The 15454-nt window shown below is 40.4% G+C and overlaps 1 protein-coding gene across 5 annotated transcripts in view; it reads right to left on the minus strand.

Annotated features, from left to right (window-relative positions):
• Positions 1-1791: 1791 nt before the first annotated feature.
• Positions 1792-15454, minus strand: part of anks1b (ankyrin repeat and sterile alpha motif domain containing 1B) — a 188813-nt gene continuing 175150 nt past the window's right edge. For 4 of the 5 annotated variants that reach the window (XM_046378605.1, XM_046378603.1, XM_046378606.1 and 1 more), the window contains 6 exons: positions 13727-13798; positions 11864-11950; positions 9903-10040; positions 9630-9797; positions 4234-4325; positions 1792-3119 (listed from right to left, as the gene is read on the minus strand). In XM_046378605.1, the coding sequence (XP_046234561.1) occupies positions 3071-3119; positions 4234-4325; positions 9630-9797; positions 9903-10040; positions 11864-11950; positions 13727-13798 (606 nt within the window). In that variant the 3' untranslated portion in view covers positions 1792-3070. The remainder of the gene's footprint in view (positions 3120-4233; positions 4326-9629; positions 9798-9902; positions 10041-11863; positions 11951-13726; positions 13799-15454) is intronic. The other variant, XM_046378604.1, reaches the window with a different exon arrangement.

A 15454-nucleotide genomic window follows, 5' to 3' on the forward strand; every position in this document is an offset into this window, starting at 1 on the left:
CTTCCTGCAACTTGTAAATAATATAGAGCAGAGGATATGAAAGTTTGATGAAACATCTAACACATTTAGGGTTGTAACTGCAGCATTGTTTTTTTAATCTGAATATTTTATTGTAAATTACTGATTGTTTGGTCTATAACAGATGAGAAACCGCGATAAAGCCCCTGTGGGATTTCTTAGAGCCCAAGGTGATGAAAGGTCATTAAATAAACAGACTGTGTAGTGGTCATTTTAGAAAACGTATCGTACGCATTATATTTGCAGAGGTTTTGTTCCTTACTTTGGGTGCTTCTACGGTAGCAGAGCAAAGTCCCATCAGTCAATAAATGGCCGCTGTGATGGTTTGCTGCATATTTATCAGTGTAGTGTCACTGTATGTTTGTGCTTTTTCAACATTACATGGAGACTTATGGGTGATACTACGAGGTGAGGTGATGTGATGTGGTCACCTTGGAAACATGGCAACACTACAGCCTGGCCTATCATCACCACATGTATGAGTGTCATTTGAGTTGTCTGGAGGCCAGTGGAGGTGGTTGATTGAATTAATGAGAAGGCAGCTAACTGCTGACCTGCTGCAATACTCCTGGGCTGTCTAAATTGTGATGTCCAGTAGTAGTTAGTCACAAACTAGATTTGCTTTAAAGGGGTTTTAATTAGATCTTCGCAGTTTTTTGGCAGTCCTTGTCACCTTTTGATTTTGGGCAGAAAAGCTACAAGTTCAAACTCAAGACGAGAAGACAGGGAGAGTTGTCAAGGCACACCATTGTGAGAAAAGTGTGTGGACCTTTAAGGAAAAGTAAAAGTAAGCTTAAACAGTCTTCCCTAAACAGAGCAGAGGTGGGATGGCAACTCCAATTATCAGCCACTTACAATACCTTCTCAACATCTTTTCTTCATAACAATTTACGCTTCCATTTCTGCCTCTCTAATGACTTTCACAACCTGAAGGTGTGAAGCACCCACAGGTTTTCAATGTGAGGGAACTCCCCATATGGCAGAAATAATGCCAGTGGACTGGAAATTAAATCAATATTCCAATTCAGTAACAAGACTGAAAGCTGTCTCTAATTGCAATGATTCATTTTTAGGTGTCTCAGTCCAGTCCTTAGCCTCAGGAGTCATTACCTACACACCAGCTAGTACTGTACAAACAGCTCTTTGTTAGATTCCTATTGTTCTGAATTCTGTAGAAGGCAGATAACCATTCTCTCTGTCTCTTTGGTAAGGTCCTGTCTGAAGGTGCTCCGGCTTGAAGGGGGAGCTCTAAAGTCACTGCCATGTCAGCTTGGTGTTATATCCAACACAAGGTAGGTGACACTCACTACTGTGAGGTTAATTCAATATTAGATGGCTTGGATCACAATCACTATTTTTTAGCTTGTGGTTGGTGTGAAATTTTAGGGAATTAGCTATAGTTTATATTAAAAACTTTCAGTTTATAGACCGTTATAGATCAGTTTTCACGGCGATTAATAAATAATTGCTCTGATGAGATTACCTTGATCTTGTATGTCACGGATATTCACAGTTTACAAAATTAATCAGCAAAACCATTAAATTGGTCCAGTATTTTCCCATCCCGTTTGTTGTGCAAGTTGTTTTGATCACAGATTTCTGCAGTTACTTTGGCAAATGTAATTTTATCATAACCAATAAACATGATGGCCCAAACTATAAAAATAAGTCATAACAAAACTGCAATTATCCTTTTCAGATAGCAGTCAAACTTTTAATGTAGTGAATGTTGAAAAAGGAAATAACTCATGACAACTTTATCACAGGGATAAATAAGTTTTACAAGTCATATTTTATTCCATGTGCTTTACAAGGATATAAATAATGGCCAAAATTACAAAAATCAGTGTGCTGGAAGCCCAAGCCTATGTACATAAGTTGGTCAGCAGTGATGTTACCAAATAAACCATTTCTGTTCTCACTCAAAATACAATCTCTACAATCTACCCGATATTTTTTTTTTTTTTTTAATTTCCAACTTTTATTTTGGTACCTTATTTCCAGTGCCATGTACTGTAAATCCTTTATTCTTTTCTTTTTTACATTACATGTATGAACAATGAGTTGGCAAAATATCTATATACATTTTATAATTGGATAATGTCTCATCCAAATAATACAGTAATACTGCGTTTAAAATAGTACATCTGCTAGATAAGAGTAGAGCCCCATGAGAAATGATGGAGGATTTGACCTGACAAGTTAGCTAGCCCCCTGCAACATTCACTCTCTGTATAAGTATGATCATCTAGTTTCAGATTTTTTTTTTTAAAGGATGGCCATCATTCTCAAGCCCGAAGTTTTCATCTCATCATATCATAGAAAAATAATGTAACATTAAGACAACAGTAGACAAGAATTGCACAAGAATAATCATCATGGTAATATAATACTCTCATATTAAACATTAAAATGTCGGGCAATACGAATAGAATACTTTTTTTTTTTTTTTTTTTTTTTAAACTCCAGATGCTGTTTTGTTCACTTAGGGTCATCATCCGTAATGATGAGACACACCCTGTTGCATCTCGAGCGTGTTGCACTTAGTCCAATCACATTTACACGCTTGTGCATATATCTGTGTATTATTTTCGGACATTAAAGGGAAAAAAAAAAAACCCAAAACACAAAAGAGCCAGCCAGAAGTCCTCAAACCCATGCCTATTCCAACACTCACATGTGCCCAGTGGTTCCTTTAGCGAGTCTGTAAGTCTGTAGCCAACAGATGCCCTGTGACTGGCCCAAAAGTACACAGGTCATGCTTCCCAGTTGGGCACATAAAACACATCCTGCTGTAGTTGCAGAAAGTTGAGGCTGCTTTCAAATAAGTGTACATTCAGAGCAGACCGTGGTCCGACAAGATGCAGTCCTGTTAGTGTGTGTGTGTGTTTAAGTGTCTGTTGTCATATGTTTACTGTGTCAAGCATCGTGTGGATGAGTGAAGTTAAAACTTTGTAGTCAACCTTAAACACTGTGGAGTAGCGTCCATGTTTGGAGTCCTTTGTAGTCCATTTTGCATTGTATGTGTGACAAGGTCCGTGTTTAGGGCTGGCTACATTCTTTGCATTCCACAGTAATAGACATGAGCGTCCGGCATTGCCCTGCAAATGAGATGACATCACTTATCGAGAGAGCCCTCACACCCCGCCTCTCCACCGGCCCCCCTGCTCAGCAAATCCAAAATGGCCACCATGCGTCAGACAAGCCACATGCGAAACCTTTTACATACAAGATTTTTTTTCCCCCAAAATAAAATAAAGTTTACGACCAGGGAAAAATCCACATGGTTATCTTCCTGTATCACAGGTCAAGTTTAAAGTAATTCACAAGTTTGTTACTATTTTCAAAAAAATAATCTGATAGAAAGAATCAAAAAGTTGAAATACATTCTAGTAGCCTGCTGGATGAACCAGTTTGAGTCAAAGATAGACTGTGCTACATCACCTCTCCTGTAATTCAGCTCTCCTCTTTAATTAAAAAATATCTAAAAAGTCTGAACTTTCCTCCAGTTGTCATGTTTTTGACAACAGCCCTCATCACTGTCAGCTCCCACTCTGATCTCGGACAGCTAAAACGCTGTCGCAGCGCTTAGCAGTATTCTGGTAACAAATCTCATTTAAATTGTTAAGGGGCAGCTTGACAGGGGGGCTGAAATGTAGAGAAAAGCGAGGGATGGAGGCAGTCAAGAGAAAAAGGAAGGAGAGAGACGAAGCCAAACAGTTGCACCCATCAACAGGAAGAAAAAAAACCCCAAAAAAACAAGAAGCTGGAAGCAGAACAACCGACCGGTTGACTGCTGACTGACCGACAAACAGGAAGTGGAAAAACGGACCATTTCCCCTACAGGTGGAGACAGAGAAGTGCACCACAGCCCTGGGTTCAAAGGTCATGCGCCAGCCCTGCAGGCAGAAAGTTGGGGCCCGGGCCAAAGAGGGGGGAGAGCAGAAACGAAAGAAAGAAGAGAACACAAGGGGAAAGAAGAGAGAGACAGCGCAGCGCCAAACGTCATCATGCAGTGGACAGGCTCGGCTAACGGGGGCGGGGCGGGATGTTTTGTTTGTTTTTTTTAATTTTTCAGCCGGTGAGGTGACGCGGCGGCGTGCGTCGCTCGTGCCCAACTCCGGGGCGGGGCCCCAGTACAGGGCAACCTCTGAAAGGCACACACACACAGGAGTGGACATGGCGGGTGTATGTTAGAAAATAGTGGTCTCGTACTTGGTGTTGACTCCTCTCTTGGCCTCCTGACCCGGCTCCACAATCCACGGCACGTTGGCGTGGCCCTTCTGGTCCATAGACGGTTGCTCCATCTGTCACAGAAAGAGACAGAAAAAGGGGGAGAGAAGTAGTAAAAAGAGCCAAATTATTTTAAATCACCTGCATATTCTCAGTTTTGAAAATACTGCACATTACTGTGTTGATTTTGCACTTTAGGATGCATATTTTCAACAATGCATCATGACACATTTTGAATTCAAACAGCTGGTTCTGTTGAAAATTGTCATTTTGCATGCTGTAGGGGTAATTTTCTGATACAATTTCGTGCTAATAAAGTCAGTGAAAACAGAGTTAGATGGTAGAATCAATGAAATGGAAGATGTGCTGGTTACCAAGTAAGATAATGGAAAATAATAACTCAAATGTGAGAGGGAGATGAGATACAGATTAGATGAGAAAGCAGAACAGAGATAATGAAAAGACACTCACAGTCTGGGAGAAGAAATTCCTTTCAATTCTGCATTTCTAAGTGCAAGATCCTGCTGGTCCTGCACAGTTACAATGTTCAGTATTTGCAGCAGTGCATTTTTGTACATCCTAACAGTTTTGATTGTCGAGGAGCTGTGTCTGCCGCCGCCACTTTGAGGCTATTGTAGCTTCAAAGCTGAGAAAACAACCTACATTGCTTTCAAAAATAACCCCACAGCAACCAATCAGGCAGCTGTTTTTCCTCTAATCTATTGTCTTATTTTCAGATAATTGAGGGGGGCGACTGTGAGAGCGGCAGCTTTGAGACTTTGTCCTTGCACTCTAGTGCTAGTTATATAAACAAAGATGTTAAACAGATTTAAAATAATGTTAGTATTTTATTTTAAAAAAGCATTAAAGTTCTACTTCTGGAGGAGAAAACATTAATCTCAGAGTTCTGCAGTATAACAACAGAGCCATGTTTCGCTTATCTTCTAGCAACACACTGCTGCAACAACAATACAGAAACCAAGTATAATATTAATCCAGTTCTCTAGCCTCTCCCTCTCACACAACCACAGCAAGACCTTATAATCTTGTTATGGGGTTACAGGATTAAGGACAAACACACTTTCGATCTCACAGCAGCACAACACCATCATGCTTAGTGAAGAACTCGTTCAGAGCATCGCCAGGATCAGCCTCAAATTCATCAACTATACATGAAGCCATGAAATGAGCCATGTCTGCCCCCAAAAATAAGTTACAGTTCAACAATCTTTTTTTTTTCATTTTCTACTTAACATTACAACATGAAGTGATGCTGCACAGACAACCAGGATGTGATCGGGCTCTACAAACCTTCAAGGATTCAAGGATTCAAGGATTCAAGGAGCTTTATTGTCATTTCACACACGTAAAACATGAGTGGAACGAAATTAGTTTCCCCGGTCCCAGTATCAGCCCAGTTTCTTAACAAAATAAATATAAATAAAAACAATGCTATATAGTATAAAAACAGTGTAATATAAGTGAAAAACAGTAGATGATATAAACACCAGTGTAAACAGTATAAACAGTAGTGCAAAATGGCTGACAGGGTAGTGCAAAATGACCGTAGTGCAATGAACATGAGCAGTTTGAGTTTTTCCTTCAAAGGACAGCAACCTCTGTTATCCATCGCAATGAAAAACATGCCTTCTGCAACGGGGAATGTATTAGTTTTAGCACAGTTAAATCTTCTTTTGATGACCCTTTAAAATTTTAACTACCTTGTGGAAGATGAAGAGGCAATGAGGGAGAGGCAGCAGAGATCAGAGGGAAACATTTAAAATGTAAAAGCACATTCAATTCAGTTAAGGTTTGAATGGACTGATGTGTTTTTAATAAACATTTAACTGATTTTAAAGTAGTGGTTATTGCTTCAAATCAAAATTAATATTATGCTTTTTCTTTTCTTTTTCTAATGCTTTTACTTCATTTCATTATTTTCCAAATCACACTCTTTACAGCAATGTAATTGACTGACTTCCTGTTCAGATTATCTTTTTTTTGCTAGAAACATCTGACGAGCCAAATTGAACCTTGTGGAGGGCCAACTTTGGTCTCAGGGGCTCATTTTGGTTAACCCTGATCTATTAATGACTCAGTATAGCCCCGTCCAAGGGTTGAATTAGTGCAGTGGGACACATAAAAATTGACGGGGACATTGAAACCAAGGTCTGCTTTCAGCTCTCTATTAGCTGTAAAGACATGAAATGGAAATATCAGATTTTTTTTTTGTTAAAACAGTTCTTCTAACCTGATTTAGAGCTAGAGAAATTAACTGAACAATGCGACACGCTCACTGCAAACAGAACACACAAGGATGCACAGTCAGTTGAGTAAAAGCAACAAAATAAAATGGAGGCACTTACAGACTGTGCTTTCTCCTTGACTAAAAGAAAATCATGTGGAAATAAAGGATAAGAGAAGGAAAAGCGTGGAGGACCTGTGACTGAGCTTTGTGAGGAAGATGGAAGAGTCGAGGGGGAGGAAGAGGAGGGTGAAGAGGAGGCCGGTGAGGGGTGTAAATGTGGCCCAGTGACCAGCGGCTGGAAGGGGGCATGATGACCTACAGGGGCAGAGGTCATATACAGGTCAAAGTGGGCCTGCTCAGCAACAGCAACACCGAAAACAACACAACAGCAAGGCGCAAAACCACAGCGATGACAGAGCGGCTGCATGGCAGCGGCGTGCTTCCACAGCGTTACTGCAACACAGCAAAACTGAAGCAAGAGTAGCCCATGTAATGCCACATTTATATAGCAACTCCTGCAGGGCACAACAACTGAACAAAATATCTCTCTGCAAAAGCATCTTCACAAGGCAGATTCCTTTCTCTAATTCATTTGAAAATCATGAAAAAAAAATCTGCCAATGAGGTGAGATAGCTTATGGTTATACTCATACAACTCAGTTGTTCTTTTCGAAAGCGGAAATCCAAGACTCCTATACGACCAAGAAAATAAACCAGCAGCTATTTCCATCTCACTGAGAGGCTTTTTTTTTTCTTCACTCTTTTTAAAAACTTATGGTTGTAAAACTCAACCACACACAGTTAGTGACACACACTGGAATTCTGAAGCAACACTAAGATTTTTGTAACGTACCGATGCTGCTCAAACCCAAAAGACTCATATCAGACACACTCATAAGGACAAGATAAGCACACATTGAGGAAGATTTGCAAGCAGATAAGTTCCCATACACAACACACGCATGAATCGAAGGATGCAGAGAAACACGTACTTGTGGGCATAGAAACAAAACAACAGTATCTTAAAGCACAGAGACTTGAGAGGTGCTGCAGGATGGAGATTATGTCTGGCAGGTGGCAGGAATATTAAGTGAATCCTGCAGTATCTTTGGTCTGCTGCACACCACAGGCCGTTAACTACACCACACACACACACGCACATATATGAACACGAGAAAGAAAAAGGCAATTAATGGTTAATGTAATGGTTGCAGAGTCAGCAGACTGCATGTACACAAGCCATCGTCCATCATCTCTGTAGGCACTGGACCACACGCAAGCTTTGCAAAAAACAGATACAAACACTCACACAGGAGGAGAGCAAACACAAATACTGCACGTCCTTTTTCCTCTCGCTCTATCTTTCCTCACTGTCTCACATCTCAATCTAACTTTAGAAAGTGAGACCATTCCTCCAGAGCCACAGATGCTCCTCCATCACCGTCTGCTCCTTCCACAGCTCACAGTATGTAAATGGACTTAAATTTGGTCGAAGCACACTGACATAGCAGCCGCCGTAATGCTATACCCGGCTGCTGTGGCAGCCGATGCGTGTCGGTGAAGGAGTGAAGTGTGTGCCAAGTGGGTTAACGTGACAAGTTTAAAACTCTGTCGGGGGTTAATGTGAGGTTGAGAGGTTTACCGACTTGGTGACGCTGTGGTTGGAGGAGATATGAAGAAAGGCCATACACATTTGCACACACACACACACACACAAATTCATGATAGTGGGACGCAAGTATCTAATATCACAAAGCTAGTGCTGACTATCAAATGGAAATTCCTTGTTGCTACCAACTGAAATTTGAGCCTGTAGAGTTTGTCCACTCATAGCTGGATCATATTCTATTTATTGCCAGTGGGTGGCAGTAACACATGAAGAAGTGTAGCAATTTGCCAAGAAAGCAGTTAAGATAAAAGATAGCACAACATGGATGTAAACAAAGCCCAACTGAAAATATAATCTAAAAAATTTAGCTTGTAGAAAGAAAATGTATTCAGTGTGTTTCGTTAGATCTCAAAGTTACATTTTGGCGAGAAAGACCAAAGAAGCAACTTGATGGTGAATAATTGAGAACAATCCAAACAATTTTTTCACCCAAGTTTTGAGCAGAAAAGAAAGGCTGTAAACTTATGACCTGCAGAGGTCACAATTAGGGATGTGCCGGTATTTTCACACAGTGATTATTGTGGCCAAAAATATCATGACAGTGTCACCAGGATTATCACTAACATTTCCTGATATGCTACTATTGGCATATTGGGGCTGGAATATAGTAAAATTAATTATTAACTGTTCAGCATATATTTCAGCTTGAACTGACATCAACTAAACATAGCAGGTCAGACCTGCGCAGACTCCAGCATTTTTGATCAGGAGCCCATTGAGCTCAAATTAATGCTCCATGTTGGGCTGCAGCATGTAGGAGTCTTCCACATGAGGATTTTTTATCTTCTTATGCACACACACACACACACCCACACAAACACACACTCACAGAGAGAATGAGACAAGCCCAGCAAGCCTCCCCAGAGCTCGATGCAAACATGCCTCATCAATCAGCCCAGTGAGTAAGAGACTGCAGGGACAACAAGACCGAACGGATACTTAACAGATCAAATATCCACCTACACCTCTGCCACACTGTCCACTGGGCCAAGCCTCTCACACACACATTACACACAAGTGCTCCAGGATTATCCCAGTACACCAAACCTTGTTGAAAACAGTGTAGCGGAGCTGATGATGAGAGACTGGGACAAATCAGAGCAGAGGGATGTGAATTGAGGACAGATTGTAGTGTAAATGGGACAAAGTTGATGGGATGCTGGTTAGATTTTGTTAGAAGCAGATACATGAGGACTAAAGTTAAGTTGAAAGGTGTTATTAGACATTAAAGTGAAAATCCATCATAAAATGCAGTTTTTCTTTTATGAAGAATCCTGTACTGTATATTAATTTAGCGACGAACATACAGATTATCGTAATCGTGTAAAAGCTGTAAGAGCCAAGGGATTCAATTCATAGAAATGTCAACAATTGAAATAAACCAGAGTTGCTTTTGTGAATTTCAGTTTAGGATGGATTTCCCTTCGAACAGTAGTGCGGCTGTGCGGCAGCGATGCTTACAGATTTGCGGATGTTGACACGAGGTTTAGGGACAGGTTTGTTGGGCTTGCTGTCAAAGCTCTCAGGCAGCGTGGACGATCCGTGGCCGCTCTTCCTCGCCTGCAGGGCCAGCTGGTAGGCCACCTCGAAGGCCTGGCCGAGTGTCAGGATGATCTCATACGCCAAGTTCTGACAAGAGGGTAGAGGCAAAGAGGTGTGAGAATACAGTGTGTGACTGCGGGCACTACGCATATGATATCTGCTTTTCAGCACAGATACAGTGTCTGTACTGACCACGTCGAAAGCAGTGAAGACGTGGCAGTAGTGGTGACTGGACTTGAGGTCTTTGGTGATGTAGGCAAATGTGGACAGATCCTCTGGATCCTGAGCTGCACATGAGATGTTACGAATCTCATGTTCTGCGATGATATTCTGCAGAGAGAGGAAAGGAAAAGGAAGGAGAGACAGAGTGAGAGAGGGGCGGAAAGATGAAGAGGTGCAGAGCAATTGTTTACTATCTCCAGTGAGCCACTTAATGGAAAAACAAATATGATTTATTATTCATCTCATTTCACACATTCCAAAACCCATAATCACTGCAGCACAACTTTGTTTTGAGAGTTTTCTGGAGTCACATAGTTGGAATTTGTCCTGTGGTAATGTCAATGGAGAACACTCAGGCTTTGTGTTGTGTTAAGTAAGCACATCTCAGAGCTGTGAATTATACAACATCAAAGCCTCAGAAGAAAGTTTTAGCACTGGCTAACGTAAGGAAACATTTTTTTGTCATGTTGTGTATCATCTTTGACTCTACTGGCCTATTGATTAATTTTCTAAGGAGCTGAATCCAAGTAAAGCTGCTGCACCTTTTCAAATTCCTTTTAAGTTTGCTTCATCCCCTTAACTGATTTATTACCTGGATCTGGAGACTTGGAGAAATCAGATTTATAATTTGCAAACCAGTTGCTAAATATCATACTAACATACTGCATACTATCATACCAACAGTCTGTGAGCAGGCCAAATGGTGATGCAGAATGAGTTACCTCATGGCCATGCTAGAGGCAGTACCAGCACATGTTTGGCTCTGTAGGCATGGACAGCCAAGAGGAGGGAGAATTATGTCTACCAAACTGTTTGTGTAATGACATTCAATGCACATATTGGTTCGTAGTATAACCAGCTGGCTGCCATGTCATCATTTTATGTATTACTTATGTATTACCTGAGTCTGTGCTCTGTGCAGCGCTGCCTGAGGAAGAGCACTGAACTCAAAATGTTCTCATTATCTGCAAATTATGCTCTTTCTTCTGCTGCGCGTGTGTGCTTTTGTGCATAAATAGTTTTTTGCAAGCCAGCAGGTTTTAATTATCTTAAAATAGTTTCTTACTGTGTCCCAGTTTGTGTCTGATCCTGTCTCAAACGCAAGTGTATCTGGCAGGTTTTTTTTATTGCCACATCTCATGCAGTAGATAGACTCATCTTAATGTATGCTGCTGTCTGCTCCGGTTTTATGTAGGCTTGCATCTGACCGGCATAACTACGACTTGAAGCATTTATTTATTCATTTAGAATAGAATTTTTCCCATGGCTATGAAATTGCAGTGAATGGCTATGTACTGAAGTTAAAAAATAAAATATTCGTCTCAGATGTGAATCAGATGCATCGGTGCTGATGAATAAAATAGGAATACTCATATCCGTAGGAAAATGCAAAGAAAGTTTGACGGCGCCTTTGCTACTTGATGCTTTGAATTGCGTGGACCGGTATAGGCAGTGTTGGGTGAACGCTGTCCAAAGCGTGACACTGATGACAGAAACTCATTACACATTCACCCATAAAAACATTTATTTTGTCTAACCTGGACACAGATAAGCCGGCCTTCACTCATGTTCCTCTGGATAGAAAAGGAGTGAGGGGTTCATAAACTATGAAAATATTTTTTAATAATATTAAAACCTCAAAAGATTTTTTCTTTTAAAAAAAAAAAAAAAACAACTTTCCATTAAGGATTTAATTAAGTAAGTAGGTTGTTATTGATTTTTCTCAGCTCATCTGTTCCAGACTGATTATTGCCTGTTTGTTTTGTGCCCTCTTTTACACCTTATTGATTTTTACACCATGCAGCATTAAATCAGTCAGGCTGCAGTCAAAGCAGACTGCTATGCTGGCCATTTCTGACACCTGCTCAAAAGCCTGACCTTTGCTGTGTTATTTACAGTAGGTGTCACAGGAAGTGAGCTATGAGCGTTACCTTATTTGTGGCGTCAATGAACTTCACTCCTTTGTAGGACACGGAGAGTACGATGGTTGGCACTTTCTTCATCTGTTCTGTCGACTTCTTGGAGTGCACAAAGAAGTGAACAAAAAAAAGGAGAGAGGCAACAGTGACTCTGGAGGCATTACATGCATGAAGTGCAGTCAGTTGCTGTACTGAACTTTAAACACTCCACAGTAATTAGTCCCAGATTAATGAATTTTGATTGGTGGAGATCTCCACTAAATTTAATAATAATTTAATAATAATAATAATAAGACTTAAATCCATGTCTGGGAAGCCATGAGAGCATGTGAGAAAACAATGTAAACAGAACCTGAATAAACAAAGCATGAGGCAAATTAGCAAACCGAACGGTCTTTTGATGACTTCCTTTTTGATTTTCAAAGTCAGTTCACATTATCTCGAAAGGTTAAAGGTTGTCAGGCGCCTCATTAAAAAAAAAAAAAAAAACCCTAACTGCTTCTGAATTACATGTCTAAACCAAATCGATTGCAGCGCTGCATCCAATAAGTGTATTAGCTTACAAGCCACATCAGGATCCTTCTGTATCTCTCCCATCACTCTTTTTAATTACATATTGGCACTTTAACGCATCTCATTTACCTATATTTAAACTCGTTATGCAGTGAGATACTGTGGAGAATCGTGTGATTTACAGCCATCTCAGCATCACCCTCCAAGCTGTCATTCTACCTGCCAAAAGCTTTATCATATTCAAATAAATTGACATGAAATGAGTCCCTTTCTCTGTATCACATCTTGTCTTCAATCGTTTGTTTCTCAGTATGCATACTTCTATCACGTTTTGTCCCTGCAGTCTCTCGCTTGTCTAATTTACTCAATGCTGTCTCTTTCCAGATCTGTTTCTTTGCTTTGTTCCATGTCTTTCCTCGCTGCTCGCAGTGTGATGCTGCAGTTTGGACTTGTCAGGATCAGGTAGCACTGAAACGCTGACAAAGACAATGTGCTGCCTGTCTTGGGTGGCAGATACCCAGCTCAAGGCTGTCAAGAGATTTAAACATCCACGGAGGAAGAATGGAGGGACAGGTTTCAGGGAACATGATTGAGTGGTTTGAAAAGAAGGTGCATTCAAGCCAGAATGACACGATGTGCATGTTATTGCTCTTAATTACTACCTTAGTGTACAACAAAGGTGTTTCAGTTTGAAGGAGAGAAACTGAAAAACTGAAGAGTCCCTCTGATGTGGCAACATAAATAAGGATGCAGAAGAAAAGAGGGAGGAGGGGAGAAGAACAGAAAGCTTTGCTCATGAATATTAAAATTTATCTTCACACTGCAGGAGCTCAGGATGAGAGATATGAACTACGGGGCCAGAGGACAGAGGAAGTCAGTGCTACAGTAAAATATGAAGAGGGTGAGCGAGCTGCAAGGAAAGAAAGACTTGATAGTAAGAGAGAGATTACAGCAGTGAGAAATGAACAACGAGCAAGAAAAATACAAAGTGAACAGAAGAAAGACAGAGTGAGAAGAAAAGATAAAGTGATTTGGGGTAAAAAGGGGTTCATTGAGCCACCCAGGCAAGGATATTAAAGATAAATGCCCAGTATATTTAATCTACCGCTATGATATTTTAAGTTTGCTTATTATGAGACTGTCCTAGTTTCAAAGGTCCAGTTTTTTTTGAGAAAATCTTTTTTATAATAAAGCATTGAGTGCAGTCTCATGCATTCATGTTCCATTTAGTCTTTGGCTTCTTTCAGATTTCCTTTTAGCGACGCCACTGTTCCCAGATTTCAGCAATAGATGTTAATAATGTTGGTTGGATGTTAGTTTAAAAATAGCAGAAGTAAAAGTGCGTTGGGCAGTGCGCTTTACCCTCATTTTGGCACAAGCATCTTGTGTGGACTCCGTTCCTCTCAGTTCCTTCACCAGCATGGAACCCAGATACTGTGGGAAAGACAGGCACAAACAGACGGGTGTGAGTGTGTGGTTATGGCCGTATACAAAACACTATAACCATATTAACCTCCTAATTTCTGCCAGACACTGATGTGGGTCAGTCTTTAGGAACTTTTGCTGTGCTGACAGCCATTCTTAAACTTAAATGCTGGTGCTAGTGGACATCCCAAAGTTTAGTAAGTAGGCTTGAACAAGGAAATGTTGATTTTGTTTAAATTCATTTTATCAATATACCTAAATTATTTTTATTGCCTTGACAATAAAGTAAAATTTGGGAATGTCTTCCATTTACAGTATATTAATTAAGGAGTATACATTTCTGTGACAGCTGTACTAACACCACAGAGTTTGGTTAAACGCACACAGACACTCTCAGCTGTGATTAAGTCCACCTTTAGAGGCTCCTGGAGGACCATTAACACCAGAGTCTGGCAGGTCCTTCTCTCTGGACGTCACTTTGTGGTCAGACATTCTGCACACGTAGTATCTGATTTAATAAAGAAGCTACTAATGTTGACAGTGTTTTACAGGGACAATGTTTATGTCGACATTAGTGCACTTAATGGGTATGACATTCACCACGTTGCACTGCCCTTCCTGCTTACGGAAGAGGCCTTGCTCCTTAAAGCAGAACCTGAACAGGGCTTTTAGTGGATTGGAAGAGAAATATTTACAGCCTTTTCCGTCTCATCTGTTTGACTCTGCAGTGCGTGACTCCAAAATTGAATATCTACCTCATAGAATTTATTTTATATTTGCTCAGCAATACTTCTGATTATGGAGGCAAAACCTTTTTGTTCAAATTGCTTTGCGTTTTGAGGTCACCCCCCCTCCTCCTCGCCCTCCATTTGGGGAGTCTGCAGATCAGACGGAGGTCATCTGGGCATGTTAATACTTTGTCTTATTTCAAGCAAACAATCTTAAATCTGTGTTATGGCAGGGGTGCTGGCACTTATCCTAGAACCTGCATTACAGTTGCACATAAGACCAGCTGCTGTCTGGCCTACCATGTTTTTGTGACAGTAATTGCTGGTGTACACAAAGTCTTATATCAGTTCTAGGTCATGTTCAAAGATGTAACATAACAAGACGTAGATGTCTACAGGCATGCTAGCAGCTCTGTGAAGCATTTATGTATTTCTGTATTTAGTGATGCTTTGAGCCAAATGCTAAAACAGTCTCAGTGACAGTGTTTACATACTGATATTCAGTGATTATATGTGATTACAGAGCATCCTAAGGGGGCACGAATGCCCACAACCGGTCCAAGCAGATGATGAGAAATTTCATTGTTCTTATGTGCACCTGATGGCTGTTTTAAGACAGACTTGAAAAATTATGAACCTGTCCTCTGATGCTGTCAGATATTAAATCACTTCTCACGTCCAACTTTAAAATTTACATTAAGTGATGAATGAGGGGAAGGATATTTAATGATGACATCATCTAAGGTGTCAGAGCTCGAATGGAGCTACATTAGGAATATTCTTAATGGGGTGCAAATATGCAAAAAATGTAGGAAGCAATTTCTCTTTACATGAAGAAGTGATCAATTTTAAATCCATTATCCTTTAAAGATTAAAAAAGAAAAACTTAAACTACTCAAAAAGAGTTCAAATTGGCAAAATAAGCTGCAATTCAGTA

Source organism: Scatophagus argus, chromosome 22, assembly GCF_020382885.2.
Source record: "Scatophagus argus isolate fScaArg1 chromosome 22, fScaArg1.pri, whole genome shotgun sequence".
Taxonomy (NCBI): Eukaryota; Metazoa; Chordata; class Actinopteri; family Scatophagidae; genus Scatophagus; species Scatophagus argus.